The following is a 24,276-nucleotide window of genomic DNA, read 5'->3' on the forward strand; positions in this document are numbered from 1 at the left end:
CAAAACTGTTTCAGTCAGCAACTAGCTTTATGTAGCTCTCCTGTGCCTTCTGGTAATACTTTTAAAATTGCATATAAAATAAACTTTACACAGAGCCTGCACGGAAATAAACCAAAAATTCCTTTCTGTTTTTATTTCTCTTGACCTAATGAAGACTTCAGATTTTAACAAGATACTTGCTGACCAGTCAGTTGGCATTTAATAAAGGAAGAACATGTAACAAGAAAGCTGATTTTAAGAAAAAAGTACTTGGGTAGTAATAATGTGCAAATTTCTAGCAGAGGACAGCACCTGCTGCAGTCATTTCCTACTGCTGGAGAGGCAAAGGGGAACCTATTTATAGCTTTGCTATATTGAAGCCAAAACAGTTGTACATTAAGGGCTAAGCCATGTTTTACCTTCACAAACCCAGCACAAAAGCTAAACAAGTTAAGAGAAACAACACTGACATGGTTGAGAAAGATCTTAAACAAAACTTTCACACTGCTGACCTATCCCCAACTAAACTGGTTCCAGTCCTTAGAGAGGCAGAGATGAGGAGAGCCAACCAGTTTTACCCAGCTTCTGTTTTCAAGATTAGAAGGTGAAAAACAAACACAATTGTATCTCACAATTTAAAAGAAAAAAAAAAATCTATTTTTTTTTATGGTTAACACATGGAGAACTACAGCTCCAACCTGCATCTTGCACAGCAGCTGCCAATGTTGAAGAGCAAACTTGAATTTACTTGGGTGTTTTCCTGCTCCAGAATTCCTTTAGTTAGAAAACAAAGTGTATTTCTAAATAGAAATTATCTAGGTAGGGAAAGATCAAACTTCATTAGTACACTAAGCTTGAAATTTGAAAGTTGCTGGAACACAGACTCAATAAAATAATGAGAAATTAATATAATGTACATAATGAAAACAATTTATGTCCCCACTACAGGAGGAACAACAGTAAATGCAAGAGAGCAGGCAAGGCAGGGAAAAGGTTTTCTCCTTCCTCCCCAACCTGTCTGTGCATGCAGGAGCCCGACACAAGGACAGCTTCACTGTCTCCTTCGTTCTGGCAGCTCGTGCTGTTTGTGTCTCTCTCAACACAGCAGCCGAAGCACAGAAAAGTCCCTGCCTCCTTCCCAAGACATAGAATAGGGAGTGTGAAGCGACAGAACTCAGCAGGTGGATCCAAGTGCAGGTGTTTGCATTGGTTTTTTATCACAGCATTGCCTAAGGACCAACAGAACAGGGGCTCCATGTGCAGGATATTATTCACAGACAGTAGCACCTGAAACTACTTCACTCCCCCCTTCCTTAAATCAAAGATATTTCAAGTTTGCACATGACTTGACCATGGAAAAAATCGCTCCTTGGAAAAGCACTTCATACAAGTGCTTCAATGCCTTCCCCAACTGAAACCACCGTTTCTAAGGCTGCAAAACAGCTTTCCATACATAAAAAGATGAGTCAACACCTCACTATGGGAATCCCACATCAGGTGATCGCAGTCTCACTCACTCATGCACATCCACCCTTATATTTATTTGGAGATAATTCCTTCTGAATTCAAAGGGGGCTGCTGTATGGGACAAGTCAAGGGCAGAGCTGGACTCTGTCCATACCCTGCCTCCTCTCCCATCCCCAGACAGATTTAATATACACAGATCCCGAGCTTCCCTCCAAACAGATCTGCCCCCACAAACAGCAGCCACTCCTCCACCAATGGCAATGTTCAGTCACACATTTCCATCTGATTCTTCAGGAAGGGAAAAAAGCCATTTCCCAAACCCTGCTCAAAGGAATTCCTCCTGGTTTTGCTGCAAACCGCTAATGTCAGAGCGTGTGTCATCACCAGAAGGCAGATTGTTATAAAGATGGATTTAATTAATTCTTTCACATCTTGAAATAAAGATTTCAAAATGCGACTTGAGAAAAAATTATCTTGCACTGTAAAATTTAAATATGCATTATTTTTTTCACATGGATTATTTAGTTAGTTAGTTATTAAAGATATGTAGCAATTTCTGTGATTTCACCAAAGGTACTCCACCCATTCAATAGCACAGAGGGGCACCCCAACACCACTGGTATCAGCTGGTATTAGTGAACTCCCCATGGCACACACACCACATCCTTTCAGGAGATCCTTCACCTTCTTTCCAAGTCCAACTCCTCCCCACCAGCCTCACTGTAAGGGCAGGTGACTGTGGAAGCAGGACACCATTCTGTACATCTTTCATTGGCCAACACATTATAGGTGGCTTTCTCCAAATGAGCAAAGCACCAAGGCACTTGTTAAACTCACCTTCAAATCTGGGCCAAAACAGATGGCCCTGTGTTTTCTTAAATTAGAAGCCTTAAATAGGCAATTTTTCATTTGCATGAGTATTATGTATGCAGATATGCTACACACATAAACTAATGATGACAAAATATTCCTGTTTTAAAAAATCACATCCATACCTTTGTTAAATACTGAGTTTGTCTGAAGACAACAGCTCCACATGAGATCTAAACAAACAGGGAGTGATGTTGCTGCTTCTCCTCACACCAAGGTTGCACAGCCTCTGTAATCTGTATTCTACTTCACACACCCACTAAAACATTTCATTTCCTTTTGGATTTGAGTTTGTGTCTTGAGAACATGTAATCAGGATGAAGTTGTTAACAGAAAATGCCCAAGGACATACAACAGGGACAACTATCAGTAATGTCAACCAGGAACAATAGTCTCCTGGTCTTTGATACCAATAAATATTAGAATACTCATTTTCATTTCATGGACAGTGCTTTTATCTGTTGTTCTTCTTTTTCATTCCCATGAAATGCTAAACAAAAGGCCCAGTCTCTGAGCAGTCTAGAACACCACATTTTTGGGGGCAGCAAACAATAAGGCATCTACATGGTTTGGCATCACTGCACAAACAGCACTACAGGCCCTCATGTTCAAGGACTTCTGGATTGTACTAAAAATGCTTTTGGTACATTGCAGAAAACAAGCAGAGGTTCCTCCCCAGAAAGCTGTTAAGATATTTATCAACTAAATTATACTTACTGGGAACTAAGTGTTTGTTTTGGACAGACTGTCTTCAAAGGGTACAAGATTTGTGCCCAATCCTGCATTCCTCACACATGCACACATTCACTTCATGCAGGGATGATGGCAGATAAGGAACCAACCCTCTGGGACACTGAAGGATGAAAATGGCTCACTACATGAGCACAGCTTGATGGTGCTGCTCACTTTTTTAGCTTGGCTGGCAAGGGAGCAAACAAAACAGATTAAAGGAACAGCTATTTTCACAAGCAGGAACACAATATATTCTCTCAAAATTTCAGATTCTGCTGAGCTTTACAAAAATTTGCAGGACCTTAGATATGCAGCCATTAATCATTTCAGTAAAAAAAATCTTTATGGCTTTTGCTGTTGACTAGGAGAATTACAGAATGAGTTACTACCAGTCTTTACAATGTCTATTTTTAGTTGATACACTCATTAAACAGTATCAAATACTTAAATTTTATAAACCCCTCTTCCTTCAGCTTTTGTAACCAAGATGTTTCTGTTATTTAAAGTAACAAAACAAATTATCCTCTCTACTATGGAAGAAACAGTTTCAATTAAAAAATAATAATAGAGTTTTCAATATATAACCAAGACTTGAACCTCAAACAAGAGAAGTGGAAACAATCAGCAAAAATTATGTGTTTTCACTTGTTCCTCAATTTTGATGTCAGAGGGAAATTTACTTACAGAAGTGGAATGACTTGATTTATGGGGACAGAATATTAAAAAACAAAACACACACATGAGAAAGCTTACAGAATGACATCTAGTTTTTTTAAATCAAAGATGCTTCTAGAAACATTGCTGGGCTTCTTGCTTGGCTTGGATTAGACAATTTGATATTCTCAAGCAGTGATTCTTGAACTGAGACAAGAACAGCCCAATTTGGGGGGAGCAGCTGTCCAACCTGTTTATTTCACAACCCTCAGTACATTTAACAAGTCACAGTGGTTTCTGCTACACAGCCAAGAGCTCATCAACGACTTGAAATCGGCCACTGCAGCTTTGTTTTCTGGGCTGATGGACTCATAGACACAGTCTAGAAGGTAGGTTCTTCCTGGAGTCTGCAGCAACCATGATCTCTGTGATCCCAGAGAGTCACAAGAACCCAGCTAAAGCCATTTTTTCTCATGTTACAGGATAGATACCAAAAGCAGAGGAAAGAGAAACATGACTTCAGTGACACCCAGCACTTCTGAGAGCCTCAGAATAAAGGAGCTTAAGAGATCAGTAGGGAGTTAGGGATAAAAATCAGACTTTTCCTTTTCACACCTCAGCTTCAGGAACCCATAAATCCTTATTCAAATCCTTGCAGTAGCTGTTGCCTGTGTTTTTTGGGCCATCTCTTCCCTGACTGCCAAATACAAGAGGGAGTTGGGAGAAGATGGTACCAATTACTCTCTCACTCATTCCTGTCAAATTCTGTTAAGTTCTACCAATGGGGATTTTGATTTTCTTACCTTGTGAGGAGACAACTTCAGAATGCTCTCAAAACCTTATCTGGCCAAAAAAACCCACACAATGGGTCTTGTCTTCAACTGGTAAATAAACAGGACTCAGAGGCAGCCCACGTGCCATGCAGAGACTACAGCTCATCAAGGAAAAGGACACAGCTTTCAGGCAGGAACCACAACTCTATCAGATTCCAATGAAAAGTGCTCAATGCAGATGAGAATTCTGGGGTTTTAAACACTGCTGATAAGCTATCTGCAGCTGTCTGCAGCTCCCTTCTCTTCAGCCCAGTTACACACACTGTGACACAAAATCTTGGAGATTGCTTTGCTAACGTTTCATATTTTCTCAAAAGTATCAGGACTCCAGAGAGCTGATCTGAACCCCTTCCTTTAAGCAAGAAAGCAAAAGCAAAAAGAGACTCTGGTGCTCTGCCTATATCTGTGTTATGTCAATTCTCAGCGTCATCTGCCAGGCTGCTGAGAATGCAATCCTCCTTCTAGACTATTTATATCTTTTGGGAAAAGGATGCACGCACACCACTTCTGTTTCATTTTTGTTTTGTCAGACAAGTTCTGCTCCGTATTGCAGAAAAGAGGAGGTTAAATGAGCCCAGACATCTCACAAAATTTAGGAGACATTCAGGCACTGTTAACCCTATTTTCCAAATTCCAAATGTACTCATATGTCCTACTCTGCTGTACAGACCAGTTCATCTCAGCTGCACCAGAAATAAAGCAGACCAGGTAGTGGCTGAACAACAGCCTTGACTGACTGGCATTTCAAAGGAAAAAAAAAAGACATACTGAGTCAATTAATAATAAACAAACATTTCCACCACCCATTGTGTTTCAACATCTCTACTAGAGAACCATTTCAAGGGGCTCAGACCTGACAAGAGAATTTGCAGCAAGCTAAAACTTAAATTATTTTTATCCAGTACAGATGAGCATTTCTTTTTTCCCTAGAGAAAAAAAAATTAGAGAAGCTTTTATGTTATTAATGCTCAATAGTATAGAAAATATATTTCTATGGGTATTTAAATAAAAGTTGTTCTGAGTGCTGCCTAGTTAATTAAGGACACAATCAGAAAAACATGTCTAACAGCACCATTCCACCAATTTGGTCAAACAACAGGCCAGTACTTGACAGGCCAATTCTTGACACTTCAAGAGCAGCTGTGTGGCATTGAGAAATAAGTGCTTTCACAATGACTAGGCACACCAAAACCGACCCAGAATTTACTCAGTGTACCAGAACAACTACTTCAAATCCATTATGGTCTACTGGGCAAACACATGCACTAAAATAATAATTCAACTGTGTCAATAACCTTTCTTATTATGCTTTATTCTCCTTCAATGAGAACTTTGCAAGTTTTCATAGTTCTCAGCAAATATCAAATTAAGTAGTTATCAGGATCAACAGCTGCCCACAGCACACCTGAACTTAAGCCACAATTACGAAATTTTCCATGTCTGTCCAAATTGCTGAAATTGCACTTTTTTAGACACAATCCAGCTCAATGTCACCCACTGTCTCACAAGACATTAACAAGTGAGAGATCTCACATCAGACTCCACATGGGATATGTTGCTCTCTTCTCCCTCCATATCCATTCCTTACTTTGTGACAAAGTCCTGCACCCTGGTGTGGGCTGAGCTGCCCCCAGAGCTGACAGCTCTTACTAACTCCAGTACTCTGAGCATTCACTTACTCCATCACACCAAACACCTACATAAGCCAGAAACCACATAGACATAAAACATAGACAACAAAAAATAAACACTTGGGAGTGCAAAAATAGTCAAGACACATCTTTTACTTGATCTGAAACAAGACTTCTCCCTTCTGTCCCATATTTTCAATGGATTTTACAGCGCAACAAGAGCATGTGGGAACAAGACAAGGAAATGCAGTTTTATGGTAAAGGGGGTTAAATGTTAAAAGGTATTTGTGGCATGATGGGATATCCTGATGACATTACTGAGGGCTTGTCATGAGACACGCCCATATTTCATGTCTAATCTCAGAGGAAGAAGATAAAATTGATAAGACACATCTGTCAGATAGCCTGGCATATGACCAAGGTTTTCCAAAATACAACAGTGGTTTGGGGTCTCAAGGGGAAACTTGCAAGGCTTTAAAAGTCTCTCAAAATCAAAATCTTGACCCATCTTTTGCAAAGATACTGTTGAGTGATCTACGAATGTTGGCTCATCTCTCCCGGCTATTGGGAGGAACCAAGCCAAATTCCTGCCAAGAACACAGACTTGTGTTTGACTCGAAGCATGAAAAGTACACAGTCCAGTTTCCTCAAGTTATTCAAACACAGAGACAGTGTGGGTGTATGTACACACCATTAAAAACAACTGAAAAAACAGCCTGGTGGAGCAATAATTGCATCACCCATGTCCTGGATAGCTCTGAAACCCCTAACAGTGCTCAAAACACGAAGTGTAACAAAGTGATGTCCACCCTACCACTAAACTTGCTTGGTTTGAAATGACTGAAAGAACAAGTTGCCATGACCAAGTGGGAGCTCCTGCATAAATCTTAGTTTATGATACAATAAAATCAACTGTTTATTTTTTATTTAATTACAAATGAATGGCCAAACTCATAGGTCAAGACATCATCTGCCATTCTGATAAGCAGCAGAAGTCCCAACCACCCTGAGTTTATATATTCCGCTTGGGAACACCAGAAGTGTATCCCTAGATGTTAAGTCAGCCAGAGAAGCTGCTGTAACCTGCACTGCTGTGCACTGTCCTTCCCCTGCTGCCCTCTCCCACAGGCCAGGATAACATTTGTGCAGCCACACAGTTATTTTTGGGTTGTTTTCAGCCAGATAAACTCTCCCCCACTGGGTGCACCACATATTCAGGTTACAGTTTGAAGGACTAAGATCCCAGGCCAAAAGTATAAGGAGAGAAAAGACCCAAAAAGTGTCTTCCATTATTTCAGGGTACCCTACAAGTTGCTTGATCAACACACCTCTGAAGAGATGAGTCAATGAACAGTTAAAACACAAGCAATGCAATAACATGGAGGGTAGCAGACAGAGGGTAAATACTATTTTTCAGAATTGCTAAAAATAAGACAGCCAAAAGACCATGACAAATTATTTCAGAATATTTTACACAAAGCACACAAGATTACTTTACAGCCAAGTCCTTCCACAAAAGAAACAGAAGTCAATGCAACCGAAAAAAATTCATACATTTGAAACAAGTCACAGAGTCACTGGGAGCTCATCACTTAAAGAGCATCAAGTAGAGAAAGTGACAGGCCTACACCAATTAAAATCCCCTCGTGGTCCCTGTGGTGCAGCCAGGAGAAGGCACACAGAACCCAAGGTAGCAGCAGAAGAGCTGCTGGTGTTTGAAAGAGTCACCAGCAGGATGTGAGCTTTAACCTGAAGTGACCAGGGTGGTTCTGGTCAATCACACTCAAAACAGATGAGCTCATCCTATAAATGCACGAAAGGACAACTAGGTAACCACAAGATTGGGCAGATTGGCTTTTCAGGAAAAACAGCAAAAAAAGCTACTGAGTCCAGCCAGTAGAGTAAACTTCATAGCGGGAACTGTACTTCTCATCAGTCAGAACAGTGGAGGTCTGGAATCAGAATCAACAGAGTAATACGACAAAAAAGTAGTTAAAAAAAAAATTAACTTTATTTAGTTTTATAAAGCTTTTTAAGTTAACAAGAGGAGAATTTGATGACCTGATTGTCTTCAATATGTAACCAGATCTGGTAAAGAAAATGTCTCCAACCTTATCCACCATCCTGGTTATGAGCTCTAACAACTAAAACACTGGAACAACAATAGCTAAGGAAATAAAATAAAAAAGGAGAGAGAAAAGCTAAAACTATGTGCATCTTAGAACACCTGGGCTATGCTTGTCTTCCTTTAAAATTTTTTTCAGTATTCAATCATCTGCTCCTTCTGCTCATAACAGTAAGCACTCTTAGCCGTCAGTCTAAAGCAGTTTTCCCAAATTAAGCAGAGATTAATATTCTTCTATCAGAAAGCAAGTAATTTATCTTGTCTGGCATAACCCATAATACATATATATATATCAGAGACCCAAACTTGATTCACTTGGATCAATTATTTTACATTGTGGAAAGAGAAAAGGTAAGATCACACCATTCTGCTTGTCCTTAAAAGCCAATACAACACCCAGAAGAAACTGGAGTAAGATTCCTCAGCTTGTCCTACTTCAGATAGAACACGCAATTTGTTATGGAGATATATTCTACTAGCATGTAAAAAAATCCTTTCTGCAGCAAAAGGTGATGGTCATGACTCAACAAATCATCCTTCCCTCCTCTCCAGTCCAATACAGCCTCAGGGAACTAAATGCTTTTCAAGGCTGCTGCCTTTTCAGTGAGATACACCAAAAGCACCAGTACCTTTGAATACTAAGGAGTCAGTAGTACTCCAGCTGCTGAGATCACATGAGTTTTCTTGACTAATGTTCATAATTTTACACCATATCACAATTCCTCACTAAAATTGCAACTGATTAGGACATTATTTATTCCCTGCACTAAAGCACCATTTAGAATGACTTGCTAAATCTCTGTTGGCTTTACTACTGCAATTAGAATATCTGGACGTCAGAGAAGGAAGAATGATCTCTATGAACTCCTTTAATATCTCACAGAGCAGAGCCCACATTATTCCGAACATTAAGCCACAGAAAAACAAAAGATGCAACTCAGTAACACTTTATTGCTATCTTTCATCCAAATTCAGACTTAATCCTTCAAGAAATAAGCCTAGGCAAGTATGTTTTAAAAAGAAATGTTTTGGCAAATCTACTTTCTTTTTTAACCTAAAGAAAGAAAGTTAAAGGAGATGTAAAGAATGAACCCAAAACCAAGTAAAGCATTTATTGTTGCAATGGGTCTCTTATTTTGGAGTGCCTGCACTACCTTGTGCCTGAAGCTCATTTACATCAGATCATTTCCCAGCACTTTTGATCCACTGATTATCTTTAGCATCACAGGCACCTTCTGGGACTCTGTGCCTGCACTCCCTGAAACTGCACCACTGACAAACACAAGTTCCCTGAATTACAGGTTTAGCTTTCATTTCTGTAGCCCAATAGATTTTTATTGCACTTTCTTTAAATGCTTCTTTCTCAACCTTAATTTTCCCCATTAAAAGTGCAAAGATGATATTCATTAGAAAAACTCCACAGTAGCAATTTAGTTTCCCCACCTCCCTGGTCTCATTTGGGAATCTCCCACTTCCTACCAATTTTTAAGGGTCATTCCTCACTTCATTTTCACATAATCCCCAAACAACCATTATCACATCTTTTCTCAGCATGAGATAAAATATAGACTGTGCTTCATAAACAGTAGAGACCTTACGATTACATTCTTGGTGGGACACAGCATGATAAATATTTCAGGGATGTCTTGAAATATCCTACAATATGCAACACATGGCCAGTGAAACCAATCTCAAAAAAAAAAACAAGTATATTTTGACTTATTAGGAAAAAAAAAAGAAAAAGGAAAAACACACCAAAACCTCCTTCCCCCATCCCATCCTGGCCACTGAGCAGGTCAGATTTCAATTTCCTTTTTAAGGGTGGCAGAAATCTTGACCTACTTAAAGCATGGTAGGGAACACATTTTTGCATTTTAAATTTAATCATTGCGAAAAATGCTCTTTTGTCAAGTTCAAAAATAAATGGCAACTACTGTTCTAGAGCATTAAACTACTTGGTGAATGTCATGCAAATGCTTTGAAGCTAAATTGTAAGGTCATATTCAATGCAACTACTTTTAGGTATTAAAAATAAGGGGAATATGTCAGACCATCAGCTGTGCTGGCATCTCAATCATTTCCTACAAATTGTAGCGAATAAAAACCTAGCCCTACTCCAGTGATGTTGGAGGGAGTTTCATAGGTTATCAAACACAAAGGACAAAGTGAGCAAACACATTACTCACCATTGCAAAGACTTAACACGAGCTGTTCTCTCAAAGTTGCAGCACATTTCAAAGAATATTATCACAATGAAAATTCGTGATGCGTATTTATTCCTTCAGTGTTTGTTAGTAGGGAAAGCAACCAGGAGAATCAGTTGCACAGAGGGAGCAAGAAACGATACAACTTGCATTAACAAAGGATCAAAAAGACAAAAGCAAAAAAGTTTTAACAAAATACATACTGTTCTTGTTAGTATTTCTCTCAGTACCCATTCTGCCACAAACCACACAAAGCAGAACACCCCAGTGAAGTTTCTCAGCAGCGGATGCAGACGCTGGGACAAGAGGGAGGAGGACACACAGCTGCCTCCCCACACTGGTGAGATGATCATGATCAAATTGTTGTCAAATGATTTGAAGTCAGATAAATATCCACAAATCTGCTCTTCATTATGTGAAGTTCCTCCCATGTACAGCAAATTCAGAGCACAGATAGTTGGGATTTTGTGTGTGGCTCGTTTTTAGTTGTGGAAATAGACTAGAAGAGTATTTTTGAATGGCTGTTTTAGCATAAACCCACCTGCTACCCTATGTGGGACCTGTCTAACTCATTTTGCAGAGTATTTTTGTTCATTCCCATCTCTGTGTAATATTAATGGGAAAGAAAAGAGTTCTCAATTTCCATTCACTGCTTCAGCTGCAAATATCACACTGACAACCAAACCCCACCATTATCCACATGCTTTGTGCCACCAGAGCCCACTGCTCCCCTTGATTAAGTGAAGAGCCCTTGAAACTAAGTAAGGAAAAGGAAAACTGGCCCAAGATTCAGATGATCAGTTTCAGACAATATCTGAGCTGATCTGTTTTATCCAAACATCAGCTGAGGAGCACAATGCTGCAGGTTCTCTCATAATAAACCACACTGCTCCATAATTATACAGGATTTGTACACATATCCAAAAGCAGCATTTATTTAGGCTCACAACTGTATTAAAGGCCACGTGCAAAGAACATTGTTCCTGGTTAGACAGGAATATAGTATTTGTATAGGTATAGTATTTTCCCCATCCATATAAATCACACACAATAAACGCTTGGTATTATCTAATGGCACTAAAGCAGTCAAATCAGAACAAATCAAGGGAAAACACCCCTGAGCACACAACTCTAAGAAGTTTGAAATACAGGATTTTATGCTTTTTATATGCTCCTAGTCTCAATCAAATTGTAAGCTTCTACACAATAATGAAAAGGATTTTTTCACAAAATAAAATAAAAATTAAAACCTAACACATCTATTTTACATGATTTTTTTGATTCTAAAAATCCTTTCAGAAAGCAATAGCCACTAGCAAAACCCATGATGACCAATAGTTGGGAGATCCAGTGAAGATAACTATATTTTGAAGACAAAATAAAGCAAAGGATGAGTTTTTCAGAATGCAATGACCACTCCAATTCCTGACATTTTGGGGTGCACACATAACACTGATCACCTCTAACTTTCTTTACCAAAGCAAGCTGCACATGTACAAAATATTTAATTCTCTCCACCCAAAAAATGAATCACTAAGGAGACACCACACTGAGAATCTACTCTCATCATTTTATGATGTTATTTTACATTCCTGCTATTTATAACACATTTTGGTTAATTCCTCTAAAGCTCTCGGATTCTTGTGAACTTCAGCTACTTCCTTAACTTTTAAAGGTCAATTCATGCTGCTTCCACTCCCTAAAACCACATGCAACATTTTGGAGAAATGTGTAAGGCATGCCATAGTTTACCAGTATTTTCTCCAAGAAACATTAGGATGTTACAGAACAGTGATCACCTTCCCTACTCTCACAAAGCACATAAGCCAAGTTTACTACTAAAAATTAAACACAAGGGATCCAAAGACAAGGAAAAGATGGATTACTTGTAGATAATGAAGATTGCACCCTGGCTATTGCACACAACAATTAAAGCCTCAAAAGAATCCTGTTATGGACACAGGCTGTAGTTCATGAGTCACAGTGCCATTGTGCAACTCAGGTATCTGAAAAGCAACTACAGCTCAACTGAAAAAGCCATTTACAGCCTACCCAGGGCAGAAAACACCATACTGGGTGTTTTCCTTGGAAAACCCTGTAAAACGAGTTTGGTGACACCCACTGCAGCACAACCTGAATCCAATGCACAAAGTTAACCAGTTTAACAAAATTCCCTGGTGAAAAAACATGCTACAGTTGGTCACAGAAATGAAACAAATCAGGTCACATTCCCATAACTGAACCCAACAGAGAAAGAACTGCCCTGTCTGTACAGGTGAAGCAGAACCTGCTGCCCTGCCACCAACACCAGCTTTCAGTTAACTGGGGCAGCTTTGGGGATGTCAGCCCCAAAACTGGACCATTAACATACATTAATTAGCTGGCAAACAAGTGTTGCCCAGATCATTAGAAATAAGTAAATGTGTAAATTAATACAGAGATCCTAGGGATATAATATTCTTTCCCCTCCTTTCAGGAGGCATTCCAATGGCTCTTTATTCTTAGTGTCATATCTCAACCACTACAACATGCTGAGCCTTCAAAACCATTTTGTATTAAAAAATAGAATACATGACTCAGAGGGTTTTAAGACATAGATGCTTACTCAAAAAAAATACTCCACCCCAAAATATCACCTTCACAGCAATATATATTACAGCTTCCACAACTGACAAGCCTGTAAGTTCTATCAAGCGATAGAACTGAGATGTGTGAAATACTGGGGTTTCTGCAGAAATCAGTATTATTAAACACTGAAACTTCCTTGCTGACCAGCCCTTAAGTAATTTTAAGGCAAGGGAATGCCAAGATGATCAGTTTTCACCTTTTATCTGAAAGTGTTCTCATGGAACAAAGACTCTCCTCCACAAAAGAGTATTTCCTGCTGGTCATTCCCTCTTATCTGGTTGCTGGAGACCTTGAGATACTGACTGGAGCACTCTCACTTCTCAGGGCAGCTGCACTTAAACCACACAGATACAATCACACTCCACTGCTGCCCAGGCCATACAGGTGGAATTAAATCTCAGTCAAATTCTCACAGGCTTTAAATAATAAACTGTTAAAACTGTGGGAACGTGCACAGTGGAGGCAGCTTAAACATAATACGGTTTAATTGCATAAAGATGGGAATGCACTAATAAGATAATGTATGTTTAGGTTCTGCCAGCGAGTCAGCAATTGTCACTCTGGGCACAAAGTCTGACAGTTCAAACTGGCACCAGCACCTGCCTCTTACCCCACCTACACAGCAGTGAACAGTGGAAGACAAACCCATGTGATTTCTGCTCAGCAGCTTCTATCAAAACCTGATCCAAGTGAGGCTAAACAGTCTATTAAATGGCCAGGCCATACGAGGTTCTTTGGTTTTGATAATATACAATTAAGCCACTTTTCACAAGCCCAAAATACCCATTTAACAGGCATGTTAACACTCAAGACTTCATCATCGATAAGCTGAAAATGCGTGGCTGAACAACAGCTCGCAGCTGGTACATTCTCACACGCAATATGTCAAAATGTGAATATGTTCAGGTCTTTTTTACTATGAAATGGCCTAATCCTTCAGTCAGTGACTACTGGGAGAGGTGAACGGGCTTCAAGACGCTCTGGGAATTGAGGTCTCAAGGAAGAAGGGGAAACAAGCCCTCAGTATTTGGTAGGTTTCAAGGAGGTCATGGATTCAGCTCCATATACTTATTTGAACAGTCTCACAGGTATCACCAGTAAACAAAAAGCCTGTTCATTGCGGTTTGCAAGACCAGGCCCCTAAAGATTGACCTACTGAAAGCAAACAAAAAACCCACTACACAGAAAGAAGAAAAGAAAAAAAAAAACAGAATACAGACACTTGAGAAAACACTTATTACATGCACTGGATAAATCCCATATAACTGGAGTTTTTGCTTTCCCTAGCAACACTGCATGGGTCCAGGACAGCCCAACATCCCCCTCTGCAAGCAGCCCCAGCACTGAGGACATCCTTACACCACATATTTTAGAAAACTCACCAGGAGCTACTTTTCACTTGCTCTTTGCTACAGACAAATACTCTCCAGTCTTTGCTCAAAAACAAATGCTATAAAAACTAATTATTAGCTTTTAGACTAACATTAGGCTACTTATATTTAGATTAGTAAAAGGAAATGTGAACACTCATTCAGGAAAGGGAGAGCCTAAACTTGACATAAAACTCAGCACAACAGACCACAACCTGCTCTGTTCCACTCCCAATACCTTCAACAATCTTTCCACTGCTAAAACCAAAAGGTTTCCCCTTCCTGCTCTGCAGGATTAACTTGTCAACCATCAAAGTCACATGCAGCAGAAAAGCGAGGGCAAGAACTGCATTGCCCAAGGGCTGGTCCAAGACATGGAGCCTTTCACTCCCTGTTCTGGAGTCAAAAGTGTACATATTTGGGCAAAGTACCAAAAGTGCAGACACTCACTTCTGCTTGGCCTCCCTGAAGATCACCTTGCTGCAAAGGTCACAGAGCAGAAATGCTTCCTCTGTGTTTCACAGGCTGCTGATGCCACCTGGGGAAAACTGCGTCAAGCCAGTCACTCCCAGAGCATTAAGGAAAACCGGTTACAAGACAAAAGCCTTCCTCAGTTCTGAGGAGTGTTTACAAATGTGATGAATGCCAGTGTGTCCTAGCATGCCAGCTTGAAAATAAGTCAAGCACCTGGCCCTTAGCACAAAAGGCTGACTCACCTGTACAGCATCTATTCCGCTTTGAAAAGACCCCAAGTTTAACACTCCTGGGGACACAAAGTACTTTCATGACGCTGATGGGAGCATGACTTTTCCTGCCCTTCTCTCCCCCTGCACACACCAGTGCAGACAGAAGTTGTGGGAGGGCTTTCCAAGCCAGGGGACAAGAAAGATGGGGACAAAGATGACTTGCATACATGTGAGCTCTCTGATACTGTACAAACACGCCCTGACACCAGACTGCCTCCTCTGTTCCCCGGGGAGGGTGAAAAAAAAACAGCAGAGAGATAAGGAGACACGAATATTTAAATCTATGCTCCACTGAGTTTTATCTCCGATGTTATTTCCCATCCTGGAGCTCCACTGAAAACTCATGCATTAAACTGGGTAAGTACTTTAGCATGAGACAATGTATCAGCTAACTCAGAAGGAAATTGTTTCTTGTTCCTACTATATCTTCACCTTCCCTGACCAATTCTGTTTACCTTTTAGACTACAACTCATTCGGGCATTTTTCCCTTCCTTTCAGAGAACTGTGAGCTGGGACTCATGAAAAGTCTTCTGGCTACTACCAATGTAAACAATGTTAAAAAAAAAAAAAAAAAAAAAAGAGAGCGAAAAGAGAAAAAGCAGCTTGGTGAGAACAGCCATAACACAGCAAATATTAAATTTGCTCCACTGTCACTCCTATTTTCTTCCAAAGTGATTTTGCTTTGTATAACCTTCACTTTCATTTATGTAGAGAAGAAAAATAGGCCAAACAAAACCCACCATTCTTATGAAGGACCACATTGTGCACCCCCCTGAGTAATCTCTCACACCAGCTCTTCATTCACCTGGTGACAATGTTACAAGCCCACTGTGAACCAAATCCCTGCACAAGTTCAGAAAGGACCATGAAAAGATCTAAAGGAGAAGAGATAGGAAAACTCTTCCCCCACTTCAAGAAGAAAGTTGTCTCCTCCCCAACACAGCTCTTTTCCAATTGCAACACTTTCAGTAATCCACAAGCAATCCTTTTATTTTCAGGAGCAAACTTTAAATAACATGAAGAGGCAGTTCCTTGCCATTTGTTTAAGTGAAATCCAAATCCAAGCTATACCGTGTTTGAGCAAAAGACAAACGGAGCCTCTGCAAGCTCAGGTTGTCAACTAAAACAAACATTTTAACTCCCACAGCAGGTACTGGGGAAATTGTGTGGGATCATTTGAGATCAAAGCTTTTTCTGCATGGCTGACACACACCCACACGGGCACTTTAGGCTGCAGGAATGTTACCAGGACAGCACTCTGCCAGCACAGCACTGAACTTATCAACAAAGACACATGCAGGTACCTCATACAGATTTATATATTTATTTTTGCTGGTATCAAATATGACTACTACAAGTGCAAGGTCAAGTCTAGTCCTACAGTAGCTTATCCTATTTCAGATCTGCACTGCAACCTTCACAACACCACACATGCCCAGGAGCAGTACAAGAAGCTAATTCAGATGATAACTAGTCTAAAACCCTAAAAGGAATCACCTTCCTGAACTGATTCACCATTCAGTGCCAAAAAAAGGGTTGGAACACAAGGATGGGACAGGCATGTGACACAGGGAACACCTGGATTTTAATTAGCTGAAGTAACCAGGGAGGCTCAAGTGGAAGTCAACACACACCTGCAGCTGGTAATTTTTAGTTGTTTTCTTAACCACACCACTTCTCTTCCTGTTGTCTTTATACACAAAAGGCATCACCAGTGATGTCTGATCATGTCCAAAGCATAAAAATATTTTACACCACCCTGGCCAGCAACAAAGCTCATTTGTGCTGGAAGCAGAGTGTGGGGAGAGCCATAACATTTTGGGCCCAAGCAATAATAATACCACTGGAAAGGGTCCAACCACAGATGCCTGGCAAAGGAAAATGTCATTACACAAAATTTAAGATCTTGAGAAGTATCCCTGCACATGGCAGGGGGATTTGGTAGTAGATGACTTTAAGGTCCACTCCAACTCCTTAACACTCTGTGATAAAATAAAACTTGTAAAAATTCCAAAACTACACTGCAAAGAGAAGCTAAAGTATAATTTCCTTAACTAATGCAAATACCCTTTTCTGCAATACCCAGCAGCTACTCATGGGATTGGCACATTCTAAGTTTAACACTTTACATTAGGAGGCTTTCAAAAGGCTGGTTTTGTTTGCTGGGGAAGCAGGATGTGTATTTGAAGATGAAGTGTTGATGGAAAAGAAGTTCTGCATTCCCCTTTGAGCATATTTAAAAATGTAGAGACCCCATAAAACCATTATGATTTTTCTCATGAGTAAGATGAGGCAGCACTTTTTTAATATCACAGGAGAAATACATAGGCATAAAAAGTTTTATATCAAGAATGCTAAACAAAAGGAAGAAATCAATAATCCTCTTATTCATTGCATATGCTTGATTTGTCCAAAAAGTAATGGATTAAAATATAGTGATTATAGCATAAAACACATCCTGAAAGATTAAAAATACCATTCTGTGTCAATAATAGAACCCTACCATATATACAGAGGAACCACACTAAGCCCGAGTCCTTATTTTGAAATTTTCTAACTTCTGGGTACTAAACTCTAAAATAAATCTTGGAATGTAGCTTTTATGCACTATCTATATATTCCTCAACAGATTCCAGGTAACAATAATGGAATTATCCTTAAAGAACCTGGAAAAAAATTCTGCAGATATTAGGGAAAAAAATAAACAGAATTTTATTAATGTAGTTGCTTCAAACTTGCAAAAAAAAAAACAAAATAAAAACACTCTCATAATGAAATGAAGTTGGACTGGTGTATTTACTACAATCCCTAGTCAAAAGCTGATCTAGTCAAACAAAAGACTGGCAAGCAAAAGGTCTGGTATCACTCAGAAGAAGATGAGAGCCAGCCATTTAAGACCTTTGAACTGATCATATTTAAAGGGAAAGATGACACAAACCTACACCTCTCCCTCATCTCACTGACCTTCAGCTTCTACTGTAAATAGTCCTAACCAAATATGAGATGTGACTGTATTAGGACAAACTCCAAGTCTGGTGCTATCAACATATCTTAAATAAACTGTGTGTCTGTGTTAAGTAAACTACTTAAAAGAAAAACAACTGTCAGAAAAACTGATGTACATTATTTAGAAGTGAAAATAAATAGTAGGGATTTGATCCTAAAAGTAATCATCACATGCAGATTTTTATTATTTCTATGGGCTGCTTGCATGAGTGAGGCTACACTGACACTCAAGCACCTGATAAACTGAGCCAGTCTTTTGAAACAACAGCCTTGTTAACACAGTTCCTTCATCCACTCCTCTGTTGTACTGTTCTGCGTTCCAAATGACTAGGAAATTGGAATTCAAAGTAGAAAATTGATTTTTTTGTAATTAGCCATCATAAATTCAGTAAATATGGGTATCAGTCCACAGTGGAAGTGTCTATCACTGATACAGAGCTGGCACTGCCCAGTGAAGTCTCCAGAACAGACCAGCACAGCAAACATTTACTTTCCGACTTCAGGACATGTCAGATTTAATTGCCCACACCAGATCTGATTTTGTAAGGAAGGAGTCTTTGAAAGCCTTGAAAATCATTTAGGAAAGCATTCAAAAGGTAAAAAAGAAGTGTTCTTGCAGGGCCATGTACTAGAGAACAATCCAGAGCAGGGATTACAACCCAGCACACCACAGGCACCGCAGGCTGTGCTGCATTTCCCACAGCTTCCTTCCCCTTCCTTCCCCTGGGCTGAGGCTCCCGTGGCAGCAGGGCAGAGCTGGCTGAGGGCAGGAATGGCATCATCCCTGCCCCATTCCTGGCTGTGCTCTCAGGGACTGCCCCCAAGCCTGTGCCAACGCTGGCAGTGCCAAGGAACTGCTCCAGAGCTGCACCTCCCAGGAAACGCCAGCCCAACACCTTCTCTTGGTCTGCACCGAGGAAAGACCACCAAGGTCAACAAGTTCCAAGTCTCACTGAAGGTGGAATAAAAATGTAGGACATGTTCACACACCTGAAACAGTTCAGGACATCCATAACATGCTCAGCATATTGTTTTCATTGGCAAAGCTGCTAAAAAGTGCTTTAAAAGTTGGATTAAAAATACATACAGAAAAACATCCTGCTGGTGTAATGTTCCAAGCAAATCAATGCAAGAAAATAAGAACTGTCAAAAGAAACCAGGATACAAACATGTGCCATGCAAGTACAGCTTCCTCCTGGTACTCAACTAAGATTTCTTTTCAAGGAATTTAATAGATGAAACAAAAAAATTGCACATTGCCAATAATGGTATTCTTATACCCATCCCCTCTTTCTAAGTTACTCTTTGTATTATTACAAAGGCAATACTATGTGTAGTAGAAAATGTTTCTGGTTATTAAATTTTGTTTCTCTACTCAGTGGCATCACATTATATGTGGCCTTTTTCCGCAATTAACATCCAAAACACAAATTAAATATTTATGGATAAATGTCAATTATGATTATGAGAAGCAATAAAAGGACCATAAATTAAATAATGCAGATAGAACAATAAAGTATTTTCACATGACCAAAACAATGTTTCAGTGTTAATGCTTTCTTATTCTAATTGAAAATGTAATTACGTACTCATAGTAATTGCATAAAATTTAGTAAAAATACCATTTTTTCAGCATTATCATTCACTCCCAGTAAGAAAAAGCCAAGGTAGCCTGGTTGCTTCTTCCAGCAGTGCAAAGTTATTGGAAGCTTCATAGGTATCTTCAGTTTGAGACTGTCCAGAGCACAGCAGGGTATTTTCACAGCTATTCCTAAACTATTACCATTTTCTGCAATTAATTATCCACAATACTATGTTTTGTGCAGTATTGCCAGCTCTCCCACATACCCAAAATATTTTCCCACTATTGTACTTTTTAACTAAGGAACTAACCCCAGACTTGCCAAGAAATTTAAAATAAATAAATAAATGAAACAATTTTTTTTTTAGAAATTCAAATATTCCAATATTTGACAGGGACAACCACCATGTTTTTTTAAGGTCATTGCTTCTGTTTGCTGAGGCTGATTTTTATAAAAAAGAAATAAAGGTCTGAAAGAAAACAGTTTTACCAAACTACCAAAAGCAGCCAAAAGTCATCAGTGACAACTTAAGGAATTGCAAATTACGTGGGACACACTGTTCATAAACAAATCAGATTTATGGTTATGTTCAGTTGTTCCTGTTACCTGAAATTAGAATTAGAAGCTCATTAAAAATGAATACATTTCAGAGAACGCAGAGGCACAGCATTATATTGATGAAAGCTTCATTAAATTTTCAATGATAGAGCTGCTTCTATATTTGTGGAGGAAGGACACAGTAGAAAGAAGTTGGGATAATTCTCCTTCAAGGAATTTTGTATTTTTCTACTCTCCCTAGAAAACAAACAGATTTTAAAACAAAATGTTGGACTAATTAAGTGTAAGAGAAAGTGACTGTGGTCCATTGTATTCACAGAATGATCACTTTCAGCATTTGTTTTGTATACGTTTGCTAATTGTACAATTGATACTCCAGAAGAAAGAAACCAGGAGAGCAAGATCAGGTTTGCATGATCAAGCCCATATAAAATACAGGCTCTGTATTTCATCTGCACTCAACGGCACAGTCACATTTTAGAACATTCATTTTAAATAAACAGAGTATTGGAAATGAAGTTTTACCTAGCAAAAAGTAAGAGATAACTTCTTGTGCAAGCAGAAATGTAAATCTATTTATCAAAGTCATGCACTAATGTGTTCTTACTGCAGAGACTGAAGCCAAGAAACAAACCTGTGACAGAAAGCAAACTATAGCCAAGCCCACTACCCAGCCACATTTCTCATATTATCACTGGCAAGTCAGACAATTAAAATCTCCACATGTAACACAGGCTACATGAAAGAAGGCAGAATCAAAAACACAAAAGTGAAAATTCAAGCAGTCTGATCCCTCTTGTGGTCGTGCACCACAATATAAATTTATTATATCTCCACATTGTGCTAGCCAGTTTCCTTTGGAAAAAAGGCTTATGCAATCAGGCTGCTACTCAGCTCCTCCCCTCAAAATCCATTACCTTATGTCAACTAAGCCAGGCCATGGGGTAGAGGCCTCAATGTCATGTTATTCCTGTAACAACCTGCATATGATATATGCATATGATATATGGCCTGGGCATTACGTGTTTCCCTTACAGTTAATGTGCATTACCTGCCAGGCACCAGGATGAGGGATTGCTCTTTCCAGTTTGTTAGGATCCCACCTCTTTCAGCCTTTTGGATAGGCAACACTCAGCTAACACACACAGGCAATGCCAGTTTATCCTCAGACTTTGTTTATTCTGCCCTGCTCAAATCATGCTTCGACACGTTTACTGTTTTTCTCCCCCTCTCCAGTTTTCTTTGGCATGCACAGTCAGCATTAAATAACTGACCTTCTCAAAACCACCATGAGGTAGCATTATCCCCACATTACCAGATAAGGAAATTAAGCCACTATAATTAATGCTTGAAGCATGCCCAAATTTCACATTCCTGATTTGAGAGCGATTAGCATTAGCGCCCTGTAGGATTTCCTCTGCTCAAAGCCCAGCTCCCAGGGAGGGCAAGAGGAATTACACAGAGCCTGCACTTCCACAGGGGCATCCCATGGGCACAGCAGAGCCCCTACAAAACATTGTACTCCAGGAACTTGGCCAACTCCACCCAGCTCCAACACTCGGGTGCTGCTCCAGCCCATTGAGGGAACACAGGATCTGAGTGCCCCTCAGCACCTTTCCTTCTTCTCCTGGCCAACACTTTTGTATCCAGGCTTGGCTAATTTCCATTTAGACACCTACAGCCTTTCACCACAATGTTAAAGCACACACACTCACAATCCTCATCTCTGACATTCCCTTGCCTTCATCCTCCAAGAACTTCACATCTTCCTATGCTCATCACTCCTTCTCCCAACTTCTCATGTAGTCATGTCCCTTTCTTCAAGCAAGTCTCCCTTGTGATCTTTGCAGCTTCCTTTACTGCCATACAGTCAGACTGGGAGTCAGCCTCCCCTTTCAACCACCTCAGCATTTCAGTTTCCCCAGAGCCACGAGGTGTTTCCCAGTCACACCTTCCCTCCAGAAGAACAGGTTCCCTCCCAAAATCTGTCAGCAAAGGTTCACCCACAGACCCCATGCAATCTGAGCTCCCTAACTTCATCCCAAGAAACAAATCTCTTAGGGGCTGCTTCACTCACACATCACTGAGATCCTGCCCATGTGAAGGCAGCTGATTCTGCACACACCTCCTGTACTGTGTTTTCCCCAAATCCAGGCAGACAGAATAGAAATCAAGGGTTTGTTTAGCAAAATTTTGTTGCAAGAGTAGAAGTTAAAAAGTTGAAGGAAATGCAGCACTTCTAGACTAAGCTCAGCAGAGAAGTATCTCCCCAGCTCCTGAATTCCTCCAAGCCTGCTCAGCTGACGATGTTTAGCAACATCCCATCACCCTGGCATTGCCCTCAGTCTTGTTAACCTCGCTCTCTCCCTTTACAGAACACAACCATATCCCAAAACTAAAGGTAACTTTTCATTCTTTTCCTAAAACAAGGGATCTTGGGGATTAAAAGGTGGCCTCCCATTTCTAGTTCACAGCACATCAAACTACACAATTGCCACCAACAGTCTTTCCTGTTGCTGTCCAGGGTGTGTAAGGACTATTTTTCCAGTCTGTTAAAGCCTACAGACACTACTCCCAGAACACTCTGGACTCTTCTGTTTACACAAGGCTATTCATATACTCACAGTAAAAATTACCTAGCCACTAGTTACACCTACAGGTTGCTCAGCTTCTAATCCCCACAAAGATAACTTTTTATTCTTTTTACACATAAACACATGACACCCTGCAAGTAAGACAAAGAAATTAAACATCTGTCTGCCTGTACTTGTCTGGGACCAGAGATCTTCCTCCTTCACCCTGGCTCTGAGGGTAGCTCTTGCAATACATCTAATCCCAGTGCCAGACTTTCCTGCCCAGTTAGACCCAACACTTCCCATTCTGGCTCAGCAGCCTGAAGGTGTCAACATTGGCCAAACCACTCCCTTGCCTTTTGCTGTCTAGGAACATCAGTCCTTCTCTTCCACCCTGGCAAAGTCTGGCAGTCTGGCCACACTTCTCAGAGCTAATAAAAAACTGAAGAGCACAACATTCTCGGGAACTTTCACCTCAACACTCCCTCTTAAGAGGAAACCAACAAAATACATTTCCTCTCACTCTGTCCCATCCCACTACTTCCTAACTCTCAGCAGAGCCACTTATCTTGTCTTAAATGTTAAAGAAGTTGTCATGCTTACATAAAGCCCAGGACTCTGCAAATGCTCACACATAATCTAACCTTAGTGCCAGCCATGGAGGCAGGACTGTGAGGGCACAGCAAAAATCACTACCTCATGTTTCTCAATTCAAAGCCAAAATATTTATCAGACAGATGACTTCCTCATTGTTTCTTTGTGACAGAGCCATCCTGTTCTCACTGATCTGAACTTAACCACATTCCACACAAAAAAAACCCTGCAAGAATTTCTTTATATATTCTCTTCCCCCACGTGTTATATTCAAAACAAGAACAACTTGACATCATTTTCAGAGCATTAAAAAGTGCTTTTAGCTATGACAAAGTTTAATTTTGTCACATATAGCAGCAGGTCCTGATAAGATCTTTTCTCAGATCTGGTATCGCCAAAATTAATTATTGCAAAATATTTTTTAAAAAAGAGAAACCAGGTAAATGTCTTTACAAAATTCAGATCACTGTTGGGACTACTAGCTGTGACTTTAATTGCAGCCAGAGTGGTCTGTGAGGAAACATCCACTGTTCCCTGCATATCATCAAACCAAAAGAGGGAATCAGCAGTGTGAAACTGAAGCGTTCCCAGTGCAAGCACAGCACAGTGCCTGTCCCACACTCTGTTACTTTCAGGGAATTTTTTTCCTTATTTCCTCACCAGGTATGAACAAAGGAGTACTCAATTCAACTTCCAAAATGCTGACCTGGCTTTTCTTCAAA

General features: G+C 40.0%; 1 protein-coding gene across 4 annotated transcripts in view; it reads right to left on the bottom strand.

Moving 5' to 3' along the window:
• The window catches only part of MNAT1 (MNAT1 component of CDK activating kinase), a 117,653-nt gene that overhangs the window by 83,444 nt on the left and 9,933 nt on the right, over positions 1 to 24,276 (bottom strand). The window contains exons 1-2 of one of the 4 annotated variants that reach the window (XM_023927369.2): positions 4,506 to 4,967; positions 3,034 to 3,235 (exon numbers count right to left, since the gene is read on the bottom strand). The exons of 2 other annotated variants lie outside the window; for them this stretch is intronic. In XM_023927369.2, coding sequence (XP_023783137.1) covers positions 3,034 to 3,101 — 68 coding nt within the window. In that variant the 5' untranslated portion in view covers positions 3,102 to 3,235; positions 4,506 to 4,967. Of the gene's footprint in view, positions 1 to 3,033; positions 3,236 to 4,505; positions 4,968 to 24,276 lie in introns of those variants that run through there. One more of the 4 variants, XM_086895562.1, reaches the window with a different exon arrangement.

Source organism: Cyanistes caeruleus, chromosome 6 (assembly GCF_971803275.1).
Source record: "Cyanistes caeruleus chromosome 6, bCyaCae1.hap1.1, whole genome shotgun sequence".
In the NCBI taxonomy this organism is placed as follows: domain Eukaryota; kingdom Metazoa; phylum Chordata; class Aves; order Passeriformes; family Paridae; genus Cyanistes; species Cyanistes caeruleus.